The 26,415-nt window shown below is 46.5% G+C and overlaps 1 protein-coding gene across 4 annotated transcripts; it reads left to right on the top strand.

The window, feature by feature from the left end:
* Nucleotides 1–27: 27 nt before the first annotated feature.
* Nucleotides 28–25,623, top strand: XIAP (X-linked inhibitor of apoptosis). 4 transcript variants are annotated; one of them, XM_087728297.1, is made up of 7 exons: nt 28–124; nt 8,472–9,353; nt 12,659–12,758; nt 15,656–15,734; nt 18,544–18,577; nt 22,461–22,661; nt 25,049–25,623. In XM_087728297.1, the coding sequence occupies exons 2-7, from the start codon at nt 8,504–8,506 to the stop codon at nt 25,237–25,239; spliced, it is 1,455 nt and encodes a 484-aa protein (XP_087584423.1). In that variant the 5' UTR covers nt 28–124; nt 8,472–8,503; the 3' UTR covers nt 25,240–25,623. The 4 variants fall into 4 exon arrangements, with proteins under 4 accessions (XP_087584423.1, XP_087584424.1, XP_087584422.1 ...); XM_087728298.1 differs by lacking the exon at nt 28–124 and adding an exon at nt 208–351; XM_087728296.1 differs by lacking the exon at nt 28–124 and adding an exon at nt 3,843–3,924.
* Nucleotides 25,624–26,415: the final 792 nt, after the last annotated feature.

The following is a 26,415-nucleotide window of genomic DNA, read 5'->3' as shown; positions in this document are numbered from 1 at the left end:
CAAGAGGTGGTGGTGTAGGAGGAGGAAGAGGAAAGCGGCGGCGACGTCAAACAGCAAACTGCAAGCCCTCGCTCTCCACCCCAGGGAGCCGAAGCGAGGGAGGCGGAGAAAAGAGAAGTCTGCGGTAGGTGAACCACAGAATCAATCCTCAGCCCCAGAAGCTGCGTTTCGTTCGCTTCGCTGTCCGCTACATGCGGCGCCTTTAACACGCGGTTAGTTGGACGGCCGGACAGGTTGTAAACCGGGTTTAGACAAGCCGTCCAGGTTGTGCGGAGTCTAGGTTCGGTCATAGTGGTCGTCTGGGTTTTGAAGCCCCCGCCCCCTCCCATGATGGGGTCCGTTATATCAGAGGTGGGTCTCGACCTGAAGGGCTTTGGAGTGAGTTAGGCTTCTAACATCCAGCAATTTGCTGGGCTTTGTGGAGGGGAGAATTCTGGGAGTGGAAGGAGTGGGGTGGGACTAGATGACCTCTAGGGTCAATTCTTAGGCTTCTTAATCTGTTTAAAAAAATAAAAAGTCCAAGCCTCTTAAAAGTTGGTTTTGCAAGACTGCGTTGCATGTCCCTAAAACCCGGATTGATGTCGGATTGGTGCGGGGTTCAGTAGTAGCAGTAGCAGTTAGACTTATATACCGCTTCATAGGGCTTTCAGCCCTCTCTAAGCGGTTTACAGAGTCAGCATATTGCCCCCAACAACAATCTGGGTCCTCATTTTACCCACCTCGGAAGGAAGGAAGGCTGAGTCAACCCTGAGCCGGTGAGATTTGAACCGCTGACCTGCTGATCTAGCAGTAGCCTGCAGTGCTGCATTTAACCACTGCGCCACCTTGGCTCTTAAATCCTGCCCCCCACAACACGAGCAGAAGAAACCATGGTTAAGCTCTTCTTAAAGTTGGCTAGGACTTAGCATGATGGGTGAATTGACTTTTGGGGAGGGTGGGGGGAGCTGCGTGTGTGCCAAAAAAAAGGGCATCCGGACAGGGTCTCTTTTTCGCATTCCAACGAGCCCATCCTGACCCTCCCTGGCAAAAGCAGATGCCTAGTTGAAGGGTCCCCGTGGGTCTTGGCAATCCAAACGTGCCGTGCATCATGTCTGGGGCGGGGGAGGGGGGAGAGGAAGCATCAGTTGGGTGGGGGAAGGACTTTCTGACCAAGCAACCCCCAAATTTGGGCTCCAAGATGATCTTAGGGCATGATCTACTCCAACCTGTGATTCCTTTTTGCATTTTTTGCAATCCTGAGGTTGAGATTCCCCGTCATTCAGGTCCAGGTTGTCCCAAGGATGCTTGTTTTTTTCAGGAGGCAACTGGAATTTTGTTTTTGTTTTCTTTTGAAGACGTTTCACTTCTCCTCCAAGAAGCTTCTTCAGCTCTGACTGGAGGATGGGGAACGGAAGGATTTATATTCCTTGCAGAGAGCTGGTCCTTTGTGTCCTTTTTAGAGGGCCGTTGAAGCGCTTGGAAGTTGGGAAAGATCAAACTCTGAGTGCTTCAACGTAATCCTTCCGTTCCCCACTCTCCTGTAGAGTTGAAGAAGCTTCTTGGATGAGAAGTGAAACCTCTTCCAAAGGGGGGGGGGAAACAACCCCAAGAAAGTCCAATTGCTTCCTGAAAAAAACGAGTCACATTTGGGAGAATCCTGAGGTTGCCATTCCCAAGACAGGGCTCAACTCAGGGTTTGGGACAAGGGTCGAGTGGGGTGGTGGGGTGTTTCCTCTTGCACCATCCACTAATTCGCTTCTGGACTGCCACGGGATCAGCGTGGCTCTCTCTCCACTTGTTCCATTGCAGTGGAGCTTTGCAGCCGGGATTAGAATAGAATAAGATTCTGAATAGAATTCTGAAATAGAATAGAATAAGGAAAGAGAATAGAATAGAATAAAGGAATAGAATAGAATAAGGAAAGAGAATAGAATAGAATAAGGAGAGAATAGAATAAGGAAAGAGAATAGAATAAGGAAAGAGAATAGAATAGAATAAGGAAAGAGACTAGAATAGAATAAGGAAAGGAATAGAATAGAATAAGGAAAGAAAATAGAATAAGGAAAGAGAATAGAATAAAATAAGGAAAGAAAATAGAATAGAATAAAGGAATAGAATAGAATAAGGAAAGAGAATAGAATAGAATAAGGAAAGAGAATAGAATAAGGAAAGAGAATAGAATAGAATAAGGAAAGAGAATAGAATAAGGAAAGAGAATAGAATAGAATAAGGAAAGGGAATAAAATAGAATAGAATAAGGAAAGAGAAGGAAAAGGAATAGAATAAAGGAAAGAGAATAGAATAGAATAAGGAAAGAAAATAGAATAAGGAAAGAGAATAGAATAGAATAAGGAAAGGGAATAGAATAGAATAAGGAAAGAGAATAGAATAGAATAAAGGAATAGAATAGAATAAGGAAAGAGAATAGAATAGAATAAGGAGAGAATAGAATAAGGAAAGAGAATAGAATAGAATAGAATAAGGAAAGAGACTAGAATAGAATAAGGAAAGGAATAGAATAGAATAAGGAAAGAAAATAGAATAAGGAAAGAGAATAGAATAAAATAAGGAAAGAAAATAGAATAGAATAAAGGAATAGAATAGAATAAGGAAAGAGAATAGAATAGAATAAGGAAAGAGAATAGAATAAGGAAAGAGAATAGAATAGAATAAGGAAAGAGAATAGAATAAAATAAGGAAAGAGAATAGAATAGAATAAGGAAAGAGAATAGAATAAGGAAAGAGAATAGAATAGAATAAGGAAAGAGAATAGAATAAGGAAAGAGAATAGAATAGAATAAGGAAAGGGAGTAAAATAGAATAGAATAAGGAAAGAGAAGGAAAAGGAATAGAATAAAGGAAAGAGAATAGAATAGAATAAGGAAAGAAAATAGAATAAGGAAAGAGAATAGAATAGAATAAGGAAAGGGAGTAAAATAGAATAGAATAAGGAAAGAGAAGGAAAAGGAATAGAATAAAGGAAAGAGAATAGAATAGAATAAGGAAAGAAAATAGAATAAGGAAAGAGAATAGAATAGAATAAGGAAAGGGAATAGAATAGAATAAGGAAAGAGAATAGAATAGAATAAGGAAAGAGAATAGAATAGAATAAGGAAAGAATAGAATAGAATAAGGAAAGGGAATTAAATAGAATAAGGAAAGAGAATAGAATATAATAGGAGATGGAATGGAACAGAATGGAATGGAATAGAACAGAATGAGTGTAGTATAGAATGGAATGGAATATAGAATAGAATAGAATAGAATAGAATAGAATAGAATTCTTTATTGGCCAAGTGTGATTGGACACACAAGGAATTTGTCTTTGGTGCAGATGCTCTCAGTGTACATAAAGAAAAATAAAATGGAATACATTCAACAAGAATCATAAGATACATTTAGTGATAGTCAGTCCTAGGTGACTAATAAGCAATCAAATTATACTAGGAAACAAATAAAACAATATACATTTTAAAGATACAAGCAACTTGGTTATAGTCATAAGTGGGAAGAGATAGGTACTAGGAAGAAAGAGAAGAATAATAGTAATCCAGTCTTAGTAGGTAATTTGACAGTGCTGTGGGGATTAGTTGTGTAGCAGAGGGATGCAGGCTTTGCACGTGTGAACGCGCTGCGCCTGCTTTCCGGGTCTGCGAGCTCCTGCAACCCGAGTTAAAAGGGTGAGGGGTGAAGCGAGGAGCAACCTCGGGAGACCCTCTACTCCCGCTACCCCCCCCCCCATGCATTTTCCCCGGGGGACCCTCCGGATTGCTGCAGCCAGCCGCTGAGTCCTCCGTCCGGCGGGGCGCCCGATCCTCCGGCAGCTCCTCCCCGAGTCCGCGGGGAGGCGCTTCTTCCTTCTCGGGGGCGGCGGAGGAAAGTCCAGCAGCCATTTTTCGGGCTGGCCGAGCGCGTTCCCCGGCGGAGGGTGGCCGGACAAGCGGGGTGAGTGCGGGCGGAGGGAGCCCCTGCCCCGGGAACACTCTCCCCATCCTCCCCGGCCGGGGTCCTGCGGCCCATGGGCTTTGAAACCCCGCTTCTCTGCGGGGCGAAGGGCGAACGGACCCCGCTTGGGCGACCTTCTGCACCGGGAACACCCCTCCCCGGCCGGGATCCTGCGGGCTGCGGGGCATCATGGGCTTTGCGATCCCGCTTCTCTGCGGAGCGAAGGGCGAACGGACCTCGCTGGACGCCCTTTTGCACCGGGAGTACCCTTCCCCATGCTCCCCGGCCGGGATCCTGCGGGTCATGGGCTTTGGAACCCCGCTTCTCTGCGGGGCGAAGGGCAAACGGACCCCGCTTGGGCGACCTTCTGCACCGGGAACACCCCTCCCCATGCTCCCCTCCCGGTATCCTGCGGGCTGCGGAGTATGGGCTTTGCGATCCCGCTTCTTTGTGGGTGGGGGGGCAAACGGACCCCGCTTGGGCGACCTTCTGCACCGGGAACACCCCTCCCCATGGTCCCCTCCCGGTATCCTGCGGGCTGCGGAGCATGGGCTTTGCGATCCCGCTTCTTTGTGGGTGGGGGGCAAACGGACCCCGCTTGGGCGACCTTCTGCACCGGGAACACCCCTCCCCATGCTCCTCGGCCGGGATCCTGCGGGCTGCGGAGCATGGACTTTGACCTTTCTTTGCATTGCAAAAGACACGTGGGCGTGGCGGGTCGTGGGAATGCCTCTCCACGCAGGAACGCTTGGGTGGGGGGTTTACAGAAGGCAAATCCCCGAAAATAGTCGGCCTGAATTCTTTTTTTCACCTTGCCAGGCCCGGGTGAGGTCGAAAGGGAAGGGCGGAAATCGCTTGATCCCCGGGGTTTTCTTTCTTCCACGCGGGTGGAGTCGCGTTCCTGCGTCGGAATTCCCCCGACACGCGTGTTAGCCGGCTACCGGCCTGCTTTCGGTTTTGCTCCCGCCGCCACTTTCGTTTTCCCAGCTTTTGGGGTTAAGATGACTAAGAGAGAAAAGGGATTTGGGGGGGGGGGGATTGAAAAAGCAAAATACAGCAGTGGCCAAAATTGTGGAAATCTTTTTGGGAAACGTGTACAGTATTTTTGAGGTTTGATGGCTAATAAGACCACTTTTTTGGGGGGGGGGGAGTAGTACCATAAAATGATATATCAATGGAAAGATAACTTAATCAAGAATGTAATGCAATAACTTTTATGGAGGGTTTGCTATTAGAATAGCAGTTATTAAAAAAACTAAAGTGAAACATATAGAAAAAATGATATACAAAAATTATCATAGGAAAAACAAGATATACAAAAATTATCACCATGTCAGTTAATAGTTGGGTAACCTTTAGCATGAATTACGGCCTTGTGGAGCGAACCAAGTCTTTTAGTTCTGCAGCTGTTATAATGTGAAACCAAGATGGAATGATTGCTTCTATTAACTGGGTTTGATTGCTGGCTCTATTTGGCTATAACCTTTCATAGGATACAGATAATTGAACAAGCTCTGTGGCATTACATTCTTGATTAAATTATCCTTCCGTTGATATATAATTTGATGGTGCTACTCCGGAAAAAGTGGTGGTGTTAGCCATCAAACCTCAAAAATACACTTTTCCCCAAAGGTTTCCACAATTTTGGCCACTACTGTAGGTTATTTTTGCGGGCGTAAACGTGAGGACTCTCGCCCTTTGCTCAGCAGATTAACCTGTGAGCTTAATTTTAGGGATTTATGGCTCCAGGGAGGCCCGCTTGGCAGTTGGAAAATGTCTTTCCCTATGGAGTAGCTGAATAAATTCTTCCTGGGATAAAATGAGAATTGAGATCGGTGGAACCTGCCCAACGTTTTTCCAGACTCTCTACGCATCATTTCCTGCTTGTCCCCCCCCCCCCCCCCCGCTTACCAATTAGTAGAAAGTAGCATGGGAAGAGGAACTAAAGAGTGAAGGAGAGTTGGCTTGAACTGAGATCATGGCATCCGGCCCCCTCAATTCCCGGCAAATAGATGGGGAAGAAATGGAGGAAGTGACAGATTTTATTTTCCCGGGCTCCCAAGATCAACGCAAATGGGGACTGCAGCCCAGAAATTAAAAGACGCTTGCTCCTGGGGAGGAAAGCTATGGCAAATCTAGACAGCATACTAAAACACAGAAATATCACCCTGCCAACACAAGTGCGCATAATCAAAGCTATGGTTTCCCCAGTTGCAATGCATGGCTGTGGACCTTGGACCAGAAGGAAGGCTGAGCACCAAAGAATGGAGGCCTTTGAACTCTGGTGCTGGAGAAGACTTCTGCAAGGCGATCCAACCGGTTAGTCCTAGAGGAGATCAACCCTGACTGCTCTTTAGAAGGCCAGATCCTAAAGAGGAAACTCAAAGACTTTGGCCACCTAATGAGAAGGAAGGACTCCCTGGAGAAGAGCCTCATGCTGGGAACGATGGAGGGCAAAAGAAGAAGAAGGGGACTTCTTCTATCTATCTAGCTGTCTGACTGACTGCCTACCTACCTATCTATCAACTTACCTATCTACCTACCTATATAATTATCTATCTATCTCCCTCTCTCTCTCTGTCTCTCTCTCTGTCTCTCTCTCTCTGTCTCTCTGTCTCTCTGTCTCTGTCTCTCTCTGTCTCTGTATCTCTCTCTCTGTCTCTGTCTCTCTGTCTCTCCCTCTCTGTCTCTCTGTCTCTCTCTCTCTCCCTCTCTCCCTCTCTGTCTCTGTCTCTCTCTCTGTCTCTGTCTCTCTGTCTCTCTGTCTCTGTCTCTGTCTCTGTCTCTCTCTCTCTCGTCCCTTGGACTGCAAGGCCATCCAACTGGTCAGTCCTAGAGGAGATCCACCCTGGCTGCTCTTTAGAAGGCCAAGGGAACTTCTTCTATCTATCTAGCTGTCTGACTGACTGACTGCCTATCTATCAACTTACCTATCTACCTACCTATATAATTCTCTCTCTCTCTCTCTCTCTCTCTCTCTCTCTCTCTCTCTCTCTCTCTCTCTCTCTCTCTCTATCTATCTATCTATCTATCTATCTATCTCTCCTGCGAGTCCCTTGGACTTCAAGGCCATCCAACTGGTCAGTCCTAGAGGAGATCCACCCTGGCTGCTCTTTAGAAGGCCAGATCCTGAAGAGGAAACTCAAATCCTTTGGCCACCTAATGAGAAGGAAGGACTCCCTGGAGAAGAGCCTCATGCTGGGAACAATGGAGGGCAAAAGGAGAAGGGGACGACAGAGAATGAGATGGCTGGATGGAGCCACTGAAGCAGTAGGTGTGAGCTTAAATGGACTCCAGAGGATGGCGGAGGACAGGAAGTCCTGGAGCAACGTTGTCCATGGGGTCACGATGGGTTGGACATGACTTCGCCACTAACAACAAAGCATGGCAAGAAGGAAGAAGAAAATAAAAAACCTTGGCAAATTTCCTTTCTGTTTAAAAAAATAAAAATAAGACATTTTTTTTTTAAAAAAAAACAAGATTCGTCAAAACCTTTGTAATTCCCACCATCCCATCAGAGCTGAAGAAGCTTCTTGGAGGAGAAGCGAAACATCTTACAAAGAAAAAAAAAATCAGAAAGTCCAATTGCCTCTCGGGGGAAAAAAAACATCTTTGGGACAACCTTAGGACCGGGATGACGGAGAATCTCCGTAAACACTTTGCAATTCTCTTTCTATTTAAAAAAACAAAAACAAATAAGGGGAGATTTATAATTAGATTGGTCAAAACCTTTGCAATTTCCTTTCAGTTAAAAATAACAATATAGGGAGGTTTTTAAAGGATTTTTTTTTTTAAAAAAATTAGATTTGACCCCCGGTGTCAAAATAAGACAAGCGTGGAAAAAGGCGATGGAAATACACAACCCATCCCCGTTTAGTCCTGTGTTGTGTTGGAGTTTCCTGTGAGTAATTTCCCAATCTTTCAAATTGGTTTTTCCATTTTGTCAGCTGGCGAGAAGGGAAAACAAAACTCTTGGGTATTCAGCCAGGGAAGCACACGCTTTCGTTAGCCATTAAAATAAATTTAAAACTTTCCGTTAGGCTGGCTCGCTTGAGGAATGGAATTTATAAGAGCCAAGGTGGCGCAGTGGTTAAATGCAGCACTGCAGGCTACTTCAGCTGACTGCAGTTCAGCAGTTCGGCGGTTCAAATCCCACCAGGCTCAAGGTTGACTCAGCCTTCCATCCTTCCGAGGTGGGTAAAATGAGGACCCGGATTGTTGTTGGGGGCAATATGCTGACTCTGTAAACCGCTTAGAGAGGGCTGAAAGCCCTATGAAGCGGTATATAAGTCTAACTATTGCTATTTGCTAAAACGGAGATGGGCGTGGCCAGAGCGTGACGTATCCGGCCCGCGAGGCTGCGAGTTTTGACACCCCCTGCTCTAACTCTTCCAAAGATAATTGCTTTTTTCGGTGAATTTTGCCACGGCCAAAAAATAAGTGGGATGCAGTTTTGTGATTTTGCTTGTCGAGGGATGGGAGCGTTTTCTTCGCAGCGTCTGTCTCTTTCTAACAATGTGTGTGTGTGTGTGTTTTTTAATTTTTAGGAAATTTGGAGGAAACTCCGTCCACGAGAGGGATGACATGTAATGGCCCCATTTTGGAGGATCCCGCGCCAGACATGGCTCAGTTGGCTTCCAGGCAAGAAACTTTTGCCGGTTTCCCAAGTCGCTGCCCCGTTTCTTCCTCGGACCTAGCCCAGGCCGGCTTCTTTTACACGGGAGAAGGAGACCAAGTCCGATGCTTTAGCTGCCTTGCGACCCTCGAAGGATGGGAAGAGGGGGACTCGGTGGTTGGAAAGCACAAAATCGTCTCTCCCAACTGCCACTTTATCAACGGCGCCGACTTCGAAGAGGGGCGTCCGCTTTCCGGGCTGCCAAATGGACCCCCTGGAAGAGAAGCCCCCACTTCCATCCTGCCCGATTCCGATCTTTCTGATTTCGAGGCCGATTACTTGTTGAGAACCAGGCAAGTGGTGGATCTCTCGGGATCTCCGTATCCCCAAAACCCGGCCATGTGCAACGAAGAGGTCCGGTTGAGATCTTTCCAACACTGGCCTCGTTACGCGCCGGTCACCCCAGAAGATCTGGCCAACGCGGGGCTCTATTACCGAGGCGTGGGGGACGAAGTGGAGTGTTTTTGCTGCGGGGGGAAGATGAAAAACTGGGAACCGGGCGACCAGGGCTGGTCGGAACACCGTCGTCATTTCCCGAGATGCTTTTTCGTCCTCGGGCACGATGTTGGGAATGTGGCCCATCCGCCAGGGGACGGGCAGCAGGACAGAAGCAGCGCGCAACGGGTGCCTCCTCTTCCTCCTCCCCTTCATAACCCCTCCATGGCAGATTTTGCAAAGCGCCTCCAGACCTTTGGGGCGTGGAGTTACTCGGTGAGCAAGGAGCGGCTTGCTCAAGCTGGCTTTTACAGTCTAGGTAAGTAGAGGGCGGATTTTGCAGTGGGTTGGGTTCACACAATCTCAACCCCCCCTCCCCCCGCCAACTCCAACATACCGCCTTAGAAGTCTGTTGTGGCTTGCGAAGCTGGCAGCAGAGTCGGATAGTGAAGAGGTTGGGGAGGAACATGGGCCTGTCCTGGGGGGGAAGGAAAGTTCAGACGAGGGCTCTGCGTCAGAGGCAGAGAGGGAGCTAGACAGCAGTGAGGCAGAGGAACAGCTGTAGCCTGTTCCCAGTGTGCGCATGCGCAGAGCTGCCAGAAGACAAGAACAACTAAGAAAACAGGATCGGCTTGGGAGTAAAGCCACACCTTGGAGGTGATTGGCCCCTCCCATAGACAACAAAAGAGGAGCGAATGGGGAGGGGTTTTTTGCAAGAAACAATTTGTTCCTTTGGTTGTTTCAAGAGTGTTTGTGACTATAAGAGACTCTGTGCCAAGTTTTGCCTTGCCCTGCGTTGGGAAACGAGTTATTTGGCAGCTCTCCAAGCGAGATAAGGTTCGTATGGATAAACATTCCTCTGAAAGACTGTTTGCCAAGCCTTGCTGACTGTGAATGAAAGGAGTTCACAGTCATGTAAATAAAAGAGGGGCACAAATTCTGCTTCTCGCTTCCTAAGGAAGCCTGGGTCAGAACAGAATGACCTATTGTTTATTGTGGTACAGGTAGTCCTTGACTTACAACGGTTCGTGAATGGTTCAAAGTTACAACGGCCCCGAAAAAAGTGATTTACGACTGTTTTTCACCTCTACGACCGTTGCTGTGACAGTCATGTGATCAAAATTCAGACGCTTGGCCACTGGCATGTACTTATGACGGTTGCAGTGTCCTGGGGTCCCCGGGGTCCTCTTTTTGTGACCTTCTGACAATAAACTCAACAGGAAAGCCAGGCTCACTTAACAACTGCAGTGGTTCACTCAACAACTAAGGCAAGGAAGGTCATGAAACGAGGCAAAACGTGCTTGAGTAGTGTCTCACTCAGCAACGGAAATATTGGGCTCAGTTTCCATAAGTAGAGGACTATCTCTTTTTTCTTCTTCTTTGGTTTGCGTATTTGTGTCGTCTTCTATGAGCTCCCATCGCGTCTTTTTCAAACAAGGATCTCTGGCTCATCGCTTCTCAGCAAACCAGGATGGTAAGCCGAGAACTAACCACAGCTCCTGGCTTGTTAAGAAGGATAAATCAAGAAGCGTCGTATGAAAAGTTGGCGCACGTAACCACGGAAATTTAGCCCTTCCAAGAGACGCCAACTGGGAATCATTTCCCAGCATGTGGCTGTCATCGCTCACGGTTCATCGTTACGCATCCTGGGTTGTTTCTAACAGTTCTTGATCTGAAAATAAGCTGCTGTTGATCATTTCGGCAAATGTTCAGCTGAAAGCGGTGTATTTTGGGGCTGTTAATCACAAGAGAATATCGTACACGGCAGGGGTGGGTTTCAACCGGTTCGCGGCGGTCCCCGCGAACCGGTTGGTCGGCGAACTCGGAAGTAAGTAACTTCCGGGAACGGCGAAGGGCCCTCCCGCCTGTCTGCGCTCCTTACTGGTCTTTGAAGGCTTCTGCGCTTCCACGCAGGCGCATGGCACATACAGTGCCTGCGTGATTCTCCGTGAGCAGCTGGAGCATCGCGTAGGCGCTAAGACGCATGCGTGAATTGCACTCGTGCACGAGGAGGACGCCGGCCTCATTCCAACCGAACCGGTTGGAACGGGATTAGCAACCCATCACTGGTACTTGGGATAATTCATTGGAGCTAGTAGTCTTAAATGGGTAGTGCATTTCCCTCTTTCTTTCTTTCTTTCTTTCTTTCTTTCTTTCTTTCTTTCTTTCTTTCTTTCTTTCTTTCTTTCTTTCTTTCTTTCTTTCTTTCTTTCTTTCTGGCATTAATAGGTTTACACATTTAACATCTGCGCAAGACATCTTCCCTTTGAGCTGATCTTTCTAATCTCATTTGGGTTGAAACCTGCAGGGAGCTAAAAATAGGACCCGTTAGAACCGTTACGGAGAACCTATGGCACAATGGGCCACAGGTGGCACGCGGAGTCCTCTCTGCGGGTACGCGAGTTGTTGCCCCAGCTCAGCACATGGGTTTGCACGCCTCCCTCCGGCCAGCTGATTTTTGGGGTTCTGCTGCGCATGCGTGGAAAACGGGGCGCATGCGGGAGACGCTCGCATATGGGGGGGGTTCGGGGGATTGCGCACACATGCGTGGGAGTGCAAGGGGGGGAGCAGTCTCACACACACACACGCCCCATTTTGGGGTCCAGAAGGCTTCAGGGAGTCCTCCTAGGCCCAAAATGGGATGTGGGTGTCGCATGTGCAGGGGGGTGGGTGGGGGGGGGGTGCAAGGAGGTGTCACACACGCATTGCATTATGGATACGGCGTTCGGCACATGAGGACAAAAAGGTTAGCCATCACTGCCTTAGAAGATTAATCATAAAATTCAAACACCTTCCGGCACAGATTTGCAGTAAAAGATCGAGGATTTGTAAGTAGTGTGCAGGTAAATCCTTGATTTATGACCACCGTTGAGGCCCCAAATTTCCATGGCTAGGTGAAAACGTTCGTTGAATTTTGGTTTTCCCATTTTACGATCAGACTTGCTGCTGTTGTTCAGTGAATCACTGCAGTTGGGGACACGCTTGGGAAGCGAATCTGGTTTTTCCGTTGACTTTTGCTTGTCAGAAGGTCGCAAAAGGGGATCCTCTAATGGTAATAAGTGTGGAAAATGGTCATAAGTCACTTTTTAGACAGGCGTTGTAGCAATAGCACTTAGACTTATATACTGCTTCACAGTGCTTTTACAGCCCTCTCTAAGCGGTTTATAGAGTCAGCCTCTTGCCCCCAACAATCTGGGTCCTCATTTTACCCACCTCGGAAGGATGGAAGGCTGCGTCAACCTTCAGCCGGTCAGGATCGAACTCCTGACAGTGGGCAGAGATAGCAATAGCAATAGCCCTTAGACTTATATACCGCTTCACAGCGCTTTTACAGCCTTCTCTTAGCGATTTACAGAGTCAGCCTCTTGCCCCCAACAATCTGGGTCCTCATTTTGCCCACCTCGTAAGGATGGAAGGCTGCGTCAACCTTAAAGCCTGGTGAGATTCGAACTGCCAAATTGCAAGCAGACGGCGGTCAGCAGAAGTAGTAGTCTGCAGTCATGCACTGCAACCACTGTGCCACCGCGGCTCTTAATTGTAACTTTGAACGTTCACTAAATGGACCAATTGTACCTGTATTTGCAGACCAAGAGTTTCTGTTCATGAACAAGCTGTTTTTTGCAGGTATCGTCGACAGCGTTGAATGCTTCTCCTGTGGTGGAGGGTTGAAGGAATGGAAGGCAGGTGAGGATCCGTGGGAGGAACATGCAAGATGGTATCCCGGGTAGGAATATTTCATATATATTTTTTCCAAATTGTATCTTGAGATGGGAATCCTTAGCTGGGAGATGTCTAAAACCCGATATGCCAGAAGTGGAAAGCTTTGGACTCTAGAACAGGGGGTCACCAACGTTTCCTTGTGGAACGAGCTACCCGCTGAGATCCGGACCCTCACCACTCTCCCGGCCTTCTGTAAAGCAACCAAGACCTGGCTGTTCCGGCAGGCCTGGGGCTGTTGATTATTCCAGCCCCATTTGATGAAATGGATGTTGTGTTGATTTTAATTCTGTGATTTTAAATGTTTTAAATGTTTTTACTTGTTGTGAGAGGCCCAGAGTCCATAGGGAGTGGGCGGCATACAAATTCCATTAAAGTTTGAAAGTTTGAAAGTTTCGGACCTCAGGGACCACTAAATCCATCATTTTAAATCCCGCGGACCACTAATACGATCTGCCTAATGATGGCTGGGTGGGCGTGGCTAGGTAGTCATGTGACTGGGCGGGCGTGGCCAACTCGATGCCACTCACATCAAGGGGCGCCTCCCCAGCCTCTCCTCTCCCCTCCCAGTCACTCCTGGCCTGGGTCTCTTAGGATCCCAACAGGAAGCAGTTGTTAGAGCTAAGCAGCCACCGGGAGAAAGAGTTAGCAAAACAGCTGGCTCAGTTCAAATTCTGACTGAGAAGGAGGCTCAGCAGAAGCACCTCACTGAGGACTAGGAGCATAGGCTTTCCAAGCAGAGGGAAGACCTGTGGGAGTGCAAGGCCAGGTACCGGCACCTGGAGGCTCAGCAGGCTGAGATGGTTAGCCAGTTCCAGGCCATGATACAACCCCTCTGGAACAAGGCCCTCCGGCTCTTCACCCCTAGCGGCACTTCCCTCCAGCCTTCACCCAAAGCCCCCCACCAGGAGGCTGAAGCAGACCCCAAGTCGGAATTTCTGCCCCCCTCCGACCTGCACAAAAAGACCCCGAAGGGGGAAACACTCTGCAGCAACACGAGTGTTCACTGCACGTATCCGTCCCAGGGCCTGTAATTTGAGGACCCCTGATCTAGTGCAATATAAAAGCGAATAGTTTCTCTGCGGACCACCAAAATTATATTGCAGGCCATCAGTGGTCCGTGGACCACCAGTTGGTGAGCGCTGAGTCTAGAAAGAGTACAGAGAAGAGCAACAAAGATGATTAGGGGACTGTGGGCTAAAGCGTGACCCGACAAATGCGCGCACGGCAAAAGCGCGCCGACGAAACCGCGGCAAGAAAACCGCAACATCATCAACGCACCCACAACAGCGCACCGACAACAATGCGATTTAAGTTAAGGGAAGGGAAGCGCGATTTAAGTTAAGGTAAGGGTTAGGTTCAGGGTTAGGTTTAGAACTCGCGGTTATTACTTGTTCGTTGAAGGCGCGCTGTTGTCAGTGCGCTTCTGCGCTCATTCGTCGGCGCGATTTAGAACTCGCGGTTTTGTCGGCGCGGTTTTGTCGGCGCGCTTTTGTCGAGCGCGCATTTGTCGGTGAACCGGCTAAAGCGTATAAAGAATGATTGCAGAAATGGGTATGTGTAGTTTAATGAAAAGAAGGGCCAGGGGAGACAGGATAGCAGTCTTCCAATATTTGAAGGGTTGCCGTAAAGAAGAGGGAGTCAAGCTATTCTCCAAAGCACCTGATGAAAAAGGATGGATGGAAACTAACCAAGGAGAGAAGCCACCTAGAACTGAGAAGAAACGTCCTGACGGAACAATCAACCAGTTTGTGATTATGTAGTGGCCATGATACCCCCGCAAAGACAAAAAGGGTTAACTTAAAATAAGCACCAGAAGCCAAGGCAAGAAACAGTGGATTGGAAACTAATGAAGGAGAGGAGCAACCTGGGATTAAGGCAAAACTCCTTAAACAGTGACGACAATTAATCCATGAAACAGTTTGCTTTCAGAATTTGTTCGGTGCTTCATCACTGGAGGTTTTTAAGAAAAGATTGCACAGTCATTGGTCTGAAATGGTATAGGGCAGGGGGTCAGCAACCTGCGGCTCCGGAGCTGCATGTGGCTATTTCATCCCTCTGCCTGCAGCTCCCTGCCGCCAGTTAGCGCTACAGTATTAAGGTTGGGCTTCCAGTTAGGGGGGGGGGGAGGGAGCAGGGTGTGCCAGGAGGAGACTCTATGGAAAGGGGAGGGTTTTCTGGTCAGCTCCACAATTGATAGGGCTTTGGGTTAGGAAAGGGAAAGGAGAAAGGACGCCGCACTAGGAGGAGACTCTATGGTGGGGGAATTGGACTTCCGGTCGTCAGAGGAAAAAGGACGCACAAGGAGGAGACTCTATGGTGTGGGGGAACCGGACTTCCGGTTGGCTGCAGAATTGAACGGGGGGCTTCCGGTTAGGACCTTTGTGGCTCTTTGAGTGTTTAAGGTTGCTGACCCCTAGTATGGGGGTCTCCTGTCTGGGCAGGGGGATAGACTAGAAGACCTCCAAGGTCTCTTCCATTCTTTGTTATTCTGGAAAACTCTTGCCGGTGGGATGGAACCCCAGGGGCCAGTGAGTGGTAGAAAAGGGGAGGTTGCTTGAAAGCCGATAGTTTACCTTGAATGCCGCTCATAGAATCATAGGGCCCGAAGGGACATCGAAGGTCTTCTAGTCCAACCCCCGACCCAAGGAAGGAGTCTTTATTTCTTCCGCTCCTGAGGATGCTTTGCAGGGAAGAGTTTTGTCAACAGCAGGAAGATAATTGAGTTCACCTAATCAGACTTCTTCTGAATGCAGTTTTGAAAAGTACGCGCCACCTATCCCACCTGCTTAGTGGGTTGTGGGTTCAGATCAGGCTGGTTTGTTATTGTAATGTGTGAATTAGATGACTGCTGTGTTCAGTGCCTTCAGCTTGGCTCATTTTGCCCCCACCTTTTGTACCTAGGTGCAAATACCTGGGAGAAGAAAAGGGACAAGCTTTTGTGAACAGCGTTCATTTAACGCCTTTGCCCCAGGAATCAACTGTAAGTCTGCCTTTGCCTTGTTGGAAAGAGACTTCTCTCTTGTTTTCTCTTTCTTTCTTTCTTTCTTTCTTTCTTTCTTTCTTTCTTTCTTTCTTTCTTTCTTTCTTTCTTTCTTTTCCTTCCTTACACACTCTCTTTCTTTCTCTTTCTTTTTTTCTTTCTCTTTTTCTTTCTCCCTTCCTCTTTCTTTTTCTCCCATCTTTCTCTCTTCTTTCTTTTTCTTTCTTTTCCTTCCTTACACTCTCTTTCTTTCTCTTTCTCTTTTTCTTTCTCTTTTTCTTTCTCCCCTCTTTCTTTTTCTCCCCTTTTTTTCTCTTCTTTCTTTTTCTTCTTTCTTTTCCTTTCTTTCTCTTTCTCTTTTTCTTTCTCTTTTTCTTTCTCCCCTCCTCTTTCTTTTTCTCCCCTCTTTCTCTCTTCTTTCTTTTTCTTTCTTTTCCTTCCTTACGCTCTTTCTCTTTTTTCTTTCTCTTTCTCCCTTCCTCTCTTTCTTTTCTTTCTCTTCTCTTTCTTTCTCTTTCTCCTTTCTTCCTTCTTTCTTTTTCTTTCTTTTTCTTCCTTACGCTCTCTTTCTTTCTTTCTCTTTTTTCTTTCTCTTTCTCCCTCCCTCTTCCTTCCTTTCTTTCTTATTTTCTCTTTCTTCTCTTTTTCTTTCTCTTCCTTTCTTTTTCTTTTGCTTTCTTTCTTTTTCTCTTTCTCTCTTTTCCTTCCTTCCTTACTCTTTCTCCTTCTCTTTTTCTTTCTCTTTCTTTTCCTTTCTCTCCCTCTTTCTTTCTTTCTTTCTCTTTTTTATTTTTCTCTTTGTTCTGTTCTCTCTCTCTCTCTCTCTCTCTCTCTTTCTCTCTCACTTTTTCCTCTCTCTCTCTTTCCCTCTCTGTCTCCCCTTTGCTTCCGCCATGCACCCGAGCCAACTCTGCAGGGACTCTAGTTTTCGGATGAATGTGGATTTTAAATCATGCATGCATCGAGCCAATTAAATTAGTAGAAAGGCTTGAGTTACTATCCCGCGGTCTCTCCAGCTGTCTCCCCGTGAGCAGATGGTCTTCCCATCCGCAGCTGAAAAGGTTAATTGCTGCCACGAAAAAGGCCACATTTCACTGATTTGATTCCTGCTTCCTTGTTGACGGCGGCGAGCAGCCTAAGCGATTTGCTCGCAGAAATGAATTGACAAGTGCAAACTGTGATATTTGTCACTTGAGGATGTTGGGTGCTCTGGATGTGTGTGTGTGTGTGTGTGTGTGTATCTTGTCTATTTAGATGATAGAGGTGGAGGAAGAGAAGAGAATGCACTACTCCGTTTGAAAGACTTGAGGGATTTATAGGTCAGCTATAAATATTCCCCATAATTTTAGGAATGTCTGTTTGCAAAAGGGGGCATGAGGTCTCAGCCGTTAAAGACACTGAGCCGGAGAGCTGATGGACCGGGTTTGAGACCCTGGTACCACACAATCGGGTGAGCTCTCATTACTTGCTCCAGCTCCTGCCCACCTACTGTGTTTCCCAGAAAATAAGACCAGGTCTTCTATTAATTTTTGCTCCAAAATTATGCATTAGGGTTTATTTTCCAGTTGGGTCTTATTTTGGGGGAAAATACAATAGCAGTTCTAAAGCGTGTAGATGCAAGTAGATAAATAGGTACCACTTTGGTGGGAAGGTAGCATCGTTCCGTGCGCCTTTGGTGCACAGCCATGCTGGCCACATGACCATGGAAATTCCCTTCAGACGGCGCTGGGTCTCTCTAGACTAAAAAACGGAGATGAGCACCACAGCCTTGAATAGACACCTTTGCGTTTCTGCTTGCAAATGGACTCCTGGTGCTTCCCATGCAAGGATTTCTAGAGGAAGAAACACAACTCGGCTGTGGAATATTGTTGTCGGTTCAATTCCCACCATTCGCTCTTTGCCTTTCCCCTGTCTCTTTATTCCTGAATTTTATTCCTGCGAATCCTGAAATTTCTCCGGGTTATTTCTCTTTGGGTGATGAGGCCACCTGGCCATGTGCTGTTAAAATTACCTACCAGTTGGCTCAGCCCCTTCCTCAATACATCTCCCCCTCCTCATCCTAATGGTGTTGTAGAAAAGACGGGACGCAAAAGCCAGCTCTTCAGAGAAGGAAATGTTTATTGTGCAGGTTCAGGAAGAATGGCCTGAACAATGAATGAAAGTCAGGAAATTCCTTATATAGTTTATCGCTTTCAGCTAAAGCCATCTGTTAGTTTTGGAAACACCCCTAAAGATTTGCCCTTGAGTTACAGCAATATTATGTTGACGGGATGTCATAATACATAAGTCAGCCAACAGACAGACATAGCATGTATTTTGAGGAACTAACAATATGTGTCTACCAAACAGATTTACAGCCAAGCCAGCAAATGGGCTGAAATAGATGTTTTGCCTCAGCATATTTCATGTACAGATTTCCTTCTAACCCGTGTCTAACCGCACTATGTCCTAAAAGCAAACCTTGCAATTTCTATGTGAACAGTTAGAGCTTAATATCATGAAACCCTAGTTTGGTTCAGGCTTGAGGCCTACCTTGGTTCAGCCTGCCACCTTAATGGAATCTTATTATGTAACCCCATAAGCTAGTAGTTCTCAACCTGAGCAACTTTTAAGATGTGTGGACTTCAAGTCCCAGAATGCTTTGGCTGGAAAGTCAGCGTAAATAAACTGTACTAGAAGCTACTGATTGTGACACTCTTTATCAGTTTATTTTCCTCCCCACAAGCATTTACCTAATGAGCCAGCAGAAATTTGATTCCAATCCAGTGCAACATTCTAAAAAAAACCCCATTTATTTGTTTCTTTATAGACAGAAGAGCCTGAGAAAGTTCTAACTATTGAAGGTATGTATATTCTGAAACAACTTCATTGCGATCAGTTCTAATTACTTGCTGTCATTAGGAGTCAATTGCTTAATTTGCATTTTTTTTTCTAATTGTGTTTACAAATATTTTTCAAAGGGAGAAAAAGAAAAAAAAACCACACCTGTTGGTTTAGTTTGGCAAAACTTCAGGCTGATATTGGTGTAAATTAGGACGGTGGCAAAGGATGAAATCTTCCCAGTTTGGCCGAACTGGTAAAAAACAATTGTCCTTGGTTCTGCGAATCAGTAGCCGCGCGATTGTTGGAAACTTTTTTTCTGCTTTTTAAAGCATTTTTTTTCCCTGCAGGAAAAAAAATGTTTTAAAAAGTGGTGGTGGGGGGGTTGCTGCAAAAGAAAGAGAGAGAGAGGGAGGGGAAAAGGAGAGGGAGGGAGGACCACAAACCTGGCACTAGACGCAGCTTCAGAAGATACCTTGAAAAAGCACAGCAATCCAGGGCTGGAAGGGACGTGGAGGGGACCTGGAGGTCATCTAGTCCAACCCTCTGCTTCAGCAGGACATTGTTAAAATGAGCTTCTGTCTTTTGACCCTTCCCCAATCACATGGCTACATAGCCACGCCCACCTCAGTCACATGACACACACACTGCCAAGCCATACCCACAGAACCGGTAGGAGAAAAAAATTTCGCCACTGGACAGCGGTATATAAGTATTGATCTGATCTTAGGATATTTTACATTTGCATCCATGAAAATTACCTGTAAGTAAAATCCTGAACATTAGTTAGCATATGTTGATTATTTAGAAGGAAACAAGTGTTCTTTTTTTGATCTTATTTTAATTCAATAATAGGGATTCATTGTCAGAAATAATAGGAAGCAATTTTATATCCCCAAGAATTCAGTGTTTGGGGATCCAAGAATGCAGTGTTTGGGGATTCATTAGTCTGAATATACAGCAAGCTGTCCTGTTACTATCTATCAATTAAATGAATAATGGGGTTTGGGGGTTATGATTTTATTATTTGTATTTTGTTATTATTTTTATTTCTTTTATATTGCGTTTTTATTTCCTTGAGTCGCCGTGAGCAATACAAATTTCCCAAATAAAAATAATAAAATCTTGTGAGCATGTTTGTATGCCTGTTTGGGAATTTGGTCTAGAGGTAGGCTTGGACCTGCAACCAAAATTGAGACCAGGCTGCTAAACAGGTTAAGTGACTGATTTTACGACTTTGGCCATTAAGAGAATCACTTATGTCGTTAAGTGAATCATATGGTTGTTAAGTGAATTCGGCTCCTTCCATTGACTTTGCTTGTGGGAATCTGTCTGGGAAGGTCACAGAAGGTGACCTCCTGACCCCGGGATCCTGCAACCTTCGTCAATGCATCCTGGTTGCCAAAGGGCCTAAACTGTGATCATGTGACCATGGGGGTGCAGTTGTAAGTGCGAGGACTGGCCCTAAGTCACTGCTGTCGGGGCACCTTTTAAATTTGACTGGAAACGAAACAAATGGTTGCATATTGAGAACAAACTGCATAAAAATACAATGCATAATTGATACCAAATATATATTTTTTAATCCTGGTTTTGAATTTGACACGGAATGGATCAACTTGAATTTTCTTACTTTAAGGTGGAATGAAGGATCAGATCCTTCGGATCTTTTCTCATTTGCTGGGTCACTGCTGTAGAACAATCAACTCTGATTGATATCTGACCCAACTCGAATCCAAATTCATCCATTTGTCTACAGTGGTGTAGGGTTTCCTGCCTAAGCAAGGGGTTGGACTAGAAGACCTCCAAGGACCCTTTCCAACTTATTCTATTCTATTCCATTCCATTGTTCTGTCTTTTCTATTCTATTCATTTTCTATATTCTATTCTATATTCTGTCTTTTCTATTCTATTCATTTTCTATATTCTATTCTATATTCTGTCTTTTCTATTCTATTCATTTTCTATATTCTATTCTATATTCTGTCTTTTCTATTCTATTCATTTTCTATATTCTATTCATTTTCTATATTCTATTCCATTCCATTCCATTCCATTCTTCATTCCAATATTAATTCTATTCCATTCCATTGTTCTGTTCTATTTCTATTCTATTCATTTTCTATATTCCATTCCATTCTTCATTCCAGTATTAATTCCATTCCATTGTCCTGTCCTATTCTATTCATTTTCTATATTCTATTCTATTCATTTTCTATATTCTATTCCATTCCATTCTTCATTCCAATATTAATTCTATTCCATTCCATTGTCCTGTCCTGTTCTATTCTATTCATTTTCTATATTCTATTCTATTCTATTCATTTTCTATATTCTATTCCATTCCATTCTTCATTCCAATATTAATTCTATTCCATTCCATTGTTCTGTTCTATTTCTATTCTATTCATTTTCTATATTCCATTCCATTCTTCATTCCAGTATTAATTCCATTCCATTGTCCTGTTCTATTCTATTCATTTTCTATATTCTATTCATTTTCTATATTCTATTCCATTCCATTCTTCATTCCAATATTAATTCTATTCCATTCCATTGTCCTGTCCTGTTCTATTCTATTCATTTTCTATATTCTATTCCATTCCATTCTTCATTCCAATATTAATTCCATTCCATTCCATTGTTCTGCTCTGTTCCATTCTATTCATTTTCCATATTCTATTCTTTTCCATTCCTGTTCTGTTCTAATTCTATTCCACTCCACTCTACATTCATTACGCTTCCCCTATTGTTTCATCTACAAACCGTTGACCTAAATGCTGGTACTCCTCAGCTTCCAAGCACAATTGAGCCCAGCCCCTCCCTGGCCAAGCAGTTGTGAAGTAAGCTTTGCCCCATTGTACGGCCTTTCTTTCTACAGTGGCTAAGTGAATCGCTGCCATGGTTAAGCTGGTCACACTGTTGTTAAGTGAATCTGGCTTCCCTCTTGACTTTGCTCGTCAGAAGGTTGCAGAACTGGATCGAGTGATCCCCGGGGTTCGCTGCAACCCTCATATGCGTCCATGCCTGTTGCCATGCATCTGAATTTGGATCACATCACAGGGATGCTGCGACGGTGGCCTAGAGGTGGAGCCACTCGCCTCACAATCAGAAGGCTGTGAGTTCGATCCTAGCTAGAGGCCGGTATTTCTCTCCCTGGGCACAATGAGAATACATCTGTGTTGTGACTCAGCAGACGTTTGCTGTGAGTTGAGTCGGGATGCAGGATTAACAATGCAGCTGGGGCTCGTTAGTGTCGTCTTCTGGAGATAAAAGGACGGATGGTGCCACGCCCTGGTTGCAGAAGTCAACGTTCATTTATGGAGAGTTCAGTTCCGATCCTGTTTGAGTTTATGAGACACTTGGAGAAGTGATTTTGCTTCTTGAAAACCTGGTTTGGCTGTAAGAGATCTTTGTTTTTGCATTCTGTTATCTTCTTGCCCGAGACTTTATTTATGTTCATTTTGGGCTCGCAGCCAGTCTGAGCCGAGGACTGATAAAGTTATTTCCTTTTAAGTCTGTCTGCCTGTCGTCTTTGAACGAGCGAAGGAGGCGGGACAGAACACATCTGCTATATAAACTCCACGCTGGCGACAGGAAGGGCATCTGGCCAGGAAGCACAGCTCCATTCAGTTGCCCAGACTCCGCCCCGCAAGGGATTATGGGATCCTTCAAAGAAGATGATGGGGGTGCTGCGACAGTCGTTAAGTGTGGAAAAATGGTCCTAAGTCACCCCCCCCCAAGTGTTACCTTCCAACAGCTGAACTTAAATGAACTGTTTTTAAGTCAAGGGCTGCTCGTATTCCGAGTTTAGCGTCACAAGCGGCTGCCCGTCGAGCTCTGCTTTTCCTTTCCTAGCTGGGCCTTCTTGCTTTCACCAGATGTTTTATCTCTTGCTTTTTGCAGACGAAGAGCTTCTGCAAAGCCAGGCGGTCCAGAGCGCGTTGCAAATGGGATTCAGCGCGGAGGAAATTAGCCAAACGGTGGAGAGGAAGGCGCACCTTTCGGGCGAGCGCTACCGATCGGTGGAGGCGCTGGTCACGGACTTAATCAGTGCCCAGAGGGATAATACCCCCAGCGCCCACTTAGAAAACCATCTGCAGAAAGGTGATTGTTGCACATCCCAGGGTCTGTCTGTGGACTAAGCCGAGTTAACGCTAGGCAGGGAAGGGATTATGGTAAACTCGGTTCTGCAGAGATTCTCTTTTCATCCAGGTCATGGTTGCCCCCGAGGTGCGTTTTCAGGGTTCCACCACAAAACCGCGGTAGACTAAAGCGCGCTCGACGAAAGCGCGTACCTGACATCATCACAATAGCAATAGCAGTAGACTTATATACCGCTTCATAGGCCTTTCAGGCCTCTCTAAGCGGTTTACAGAGAGTCAGCATATTGCCCCCAACAATCTGGGTCCTCATTTTACCCACCTCGGAAGGATGGAAGGCTGAGTCAACCCTGAGCCGGTGAGATTTGAACCGCTGACCTGCTGATCTAGCAGTAGCCTGCAGTGCTGCATTTAACCACTGCGCCACCTTTACGCTGTGAGCGGTAAGGTTAAAATTAACGCGAAAACCTTACCCTAACCCCCGAAACCTAACCCTAAACCTAACGCTAACCCTTAACCTAACCCTAAACCTAACCCTAACGCTTAACGTAACCCTAAACCTAACCCTTAACCTAACCCTTAACCTAACCCTAAACCTAAACCTAACCCTTACCTTTACGTGAATCGGCTTGCTTTAAAAGCGCTTTTTAAAGCGCCCTTTTTTCTCCGCGGTCGTATTTGTCGCGCTGCTGATGACGTCAGGTACGCGCTTTAATCGGGCGCGCTTTAGTGGACCGCGGTTTTGTCGTGCCACGGTTTTCAGGAGGCAACTGGATTTTCTTCCTTTTTTTTTTTCTTTTGAAGGCATTTCGCTTCTCATCCGAGAAGCTTCTTCAGCTCTGACTGGATGATGGGGAACGGAAGGATTTATATTCCTTGCAGAGAGCTGGTCCTTTGCGTCCTTTTGGAGCAGTGGTTCTCAACCTTCCCAATGCCGCGGCCCTTTAATACAATTCCTCACGTTGTGGTGACTCCCCAACCATCAAATTGGTGGCTCCAAAGACCATCGGAAATAGGTGTTTTCCGATGGTCTTAGGCGACCCCTGTGAAAGGGTCGTTCGACACCCCCCCCCCCAAAGGCGTCCTGACCCACAGGTTGAGAACCACTGTTTTAGAGGGTCTTTGAAGCACTTGGAGGTTTATCTCTTGTCCTCAGGGTCACCCGAGTGGTGCAAATGGTTCCTGTTCTGACCCCCCCTCGTTCCACACCAAAGCACACTCCGAGCCAAAGATAAGTTACGACATTTAATTAACAGACAGACAGGTCCTTGGCAGCAAACCGGCACAGACAAACTTGGGCAGCAATCCAGCACAGATAAGCCATGGCAGCAATCCAGCCTTCCAAGTTCACAATAATGTTCTCCGACATTAGTTCCTGCGTTGACTTCTGCAAAAGGGACGTGTGCACAAACAGTCCTTTTATAGTCTGGAGAGGAGCCTAATTACCACCAGCTGAGTGCAATTACCTCCTGTACTTGTGCAACTGTTCCTGACGCCTATTAGCTCTTCGGTGCCGGGCATCCAGGAACAACTCACTGCTGACCTCAGGATCACACTCCCTTGTCTCCTCCCCACTGGTCCAAGGCTCAGGTACCTCCTGGTGGCCAACCAGCCTCTCTGCGCCCTGCTCGGAGTCGGAACCCTGTCCAGGGTCCTCCACATCCTCCAGAGCCGACTCAGAGGGCCCCTCGCTGTCGGAGTCTGGTGGCAGCTCCAACGGCTCCTGCTGGGCCACAACCGACACCCTTGGAATGCTGTGGGAGTAGGAATGCATTTCCAGAGAGAGAAAAAATTGCAGGCTACAGGAACCAGGAGCGCCACTCAGGTGACCCCGAGGAAAACAGAGAAACCTTCCAAATGCTTCAAGGACCCTCGAAAAGGATGCAAAGGACCAGCTGTCTGCAAGGAATATCAATCCTTCCATTCCCCACCATCCGGTCAGAGCGGGATGCATAAGAAAGTCGCTCCTTAAAAAAAGCACCTTTGGGGTAAACTCAATTAACGGCAGAACTTTTGTTGGTGGTCAGATGTTGCAAACACAAAGCTGGGTAGAAAGATTGGAAACTTTGCTTTGATACGCCTTGAGCTTTTCACAAGAGAGCAGCTTTCCCCCCTGCCCAGCTATTAAATATTAAAGCTTCCTTGCTGCTAAGCGTCTCACTTAACAACAGAAATGTTGGGCTCAGTTGTGCTTGTACGTCGAGGACTGTCTGGAATTGTGAAGTTTTATTGCAGGTTCTAGTTTCGGGACTCCCAACTCGCCGGGAGCCCAGTAGGTTCTCTTATTTCCAACTCCTGGAATAGTGGATCCTGTCTTTTTTAAACTCACCGCCCCCCCCTCCTCGGTGAAGAGATCTAATGAAATCTCTATTTTTTTCTCTCCCCCGGCAGATCTCAGTACAGAAGAGAAGTTGAAACGCCTGGAGGAAGACAAAATCTGTAGGATCTGCATGGATAAGCTTCTCTCTGTGGTATTCATTCCTTGCGGACACCTGGCTTGCCAAGAATGCGCGGAGGCGGTGGAGAAATGCCCCTGGTGTTGTAAGGTCATTGCACACCGGCAGAAGGTCTTCATGCCCTAATGGGAAGGGCCGGTGGCGAGGCATTCCATGAAAACAAAACCAACACCCCCCCCCAAAAAAAATCCGAACGCCGACCCACATCCACCAGTGTCGCCTCCGAAATGGATTTAGCGAGGATCGGCTCTTGAATTAGACGCACGGGGGTGGGGTGGGGGGGTGCGTGGTATGAATCGGGCAAGAGAAAGGATTTTCCATCCTACTATTGAATTAGAGGCGCTTTTAATCGGGGCGCCCGAATTGGAGAGAGTCTCGCGATCGGGTGTTAAAAATGTCGGGGCTGGAATCTTTTCGGGTGTTTTTGTCATGTTTTCAAAGGTGGAGAAATATCTTGCAACTGTTGGGGTTCTGGATGGGGTTTTTTGTTTTTTTTAAAGGTTTCTCCCCCCCCCCCCCCCCTTGTAGAGTTTATCACCGAACCTGCAAAAGTGCACCCAGAACTGGACGGGTTCGAGCAGCTCTTGTCGACTTTACGATCTGCGGGCTTCCAACTCCCAGCATTCTCGGCTGTGGAATTCTGGGAGTTGAAGTCCCACAGGTCATGAAGTTGCCCTCTGCACTCATTGAATAGTCCCCCCCCCCCCCCCATCTCGCCAAAGGCCCTTTTCTCTCCCTTAAGGTTCTTTAGAGCCGCTGAACTTGCTCCCGATCTCCCCGGTCTGAAAGTTGCGTTCTTTTCATTGTGCTTGCCTGCCATGCCAATCACTCCGCCCATCCCTTTTCCAGTCCGAAGTGGTATAAGCCAGGCACGCGAGGCCAACACAAAAAGCTGGATGACAAAAAGGGTGTGAAGAACGATTGTAGAACAAGAGAAGAGGTAGACCTTGTACGTTGCTGATTTCTCCATCTGTTCAAAGAGTAAATTGCTTTTTCTCCCAAGGGCAGCAACGCCGATAGCTCTGTTTTACGAACCCAATCCCCTTCCCTTGGGTTCTGTCTCTTGGAAAGGAGGTGCCAATCCCACGGGTTCTTCGTTGCCCAGTTGCAGGAAAGAGGGGGGGGGATACCCCTTTCTATCCCACTTCAAAAGCTCACCTAGGTTTCTCGCGCGAACTCCACAGGGGGAGCAACCGGAATTGCACAAACTAGGATGGAAACCTGACTTTTAAGTTTCACCTTTCGGTTTTCACAAAGGCACTGCGTGTAACTGATGCTTTGGGATCCAAATGTCAGCGGCAA

The sequence above is a fragment of the Thamnophis sirtalis genome, unplaced genomic scaffold (assembly GCF_051295495.1).
Source record: "Thamnophis sirtalis isolate CommonGarterSnake01/CBP01778 unplaced genomic scaffold, rThaSir2_p1.2 scaffold_13, whole genome shotgun sequence".
NCBI classification, from domain to species: Eukaryota; Metazoa; Chordata; class Lepidosauria; order Squamata; family Natricidae; genus Thamnophis; species Thamnophis sirtalis.
This window is presented reverse-complemented; position numbering and strand designations above follow the sequence as displayed.

Coding starts and splice junctions, on each gene's coding strand:
- XIAP (XM_087728297.1), top strand. CDS start 8,504: ATGACATGTAATGGCCCCATTTTGGAGGATCCCGCGCCAGACATGGCT. Junction 9,354..12,658: donor AGCTGGCTTTTACAGTCTAG/GTAAGTAGAGGG, acceptor TGTTTTTTGCAG/GTATCGTCGACAGCGTTGAA. Junction 12,759..15,655: donor CATGCAAGATGGTATCCCGG/GTAGGAATATTT, acceptor TTTTGTACCTAG/GTGCAAATACCTGGGAGAAG.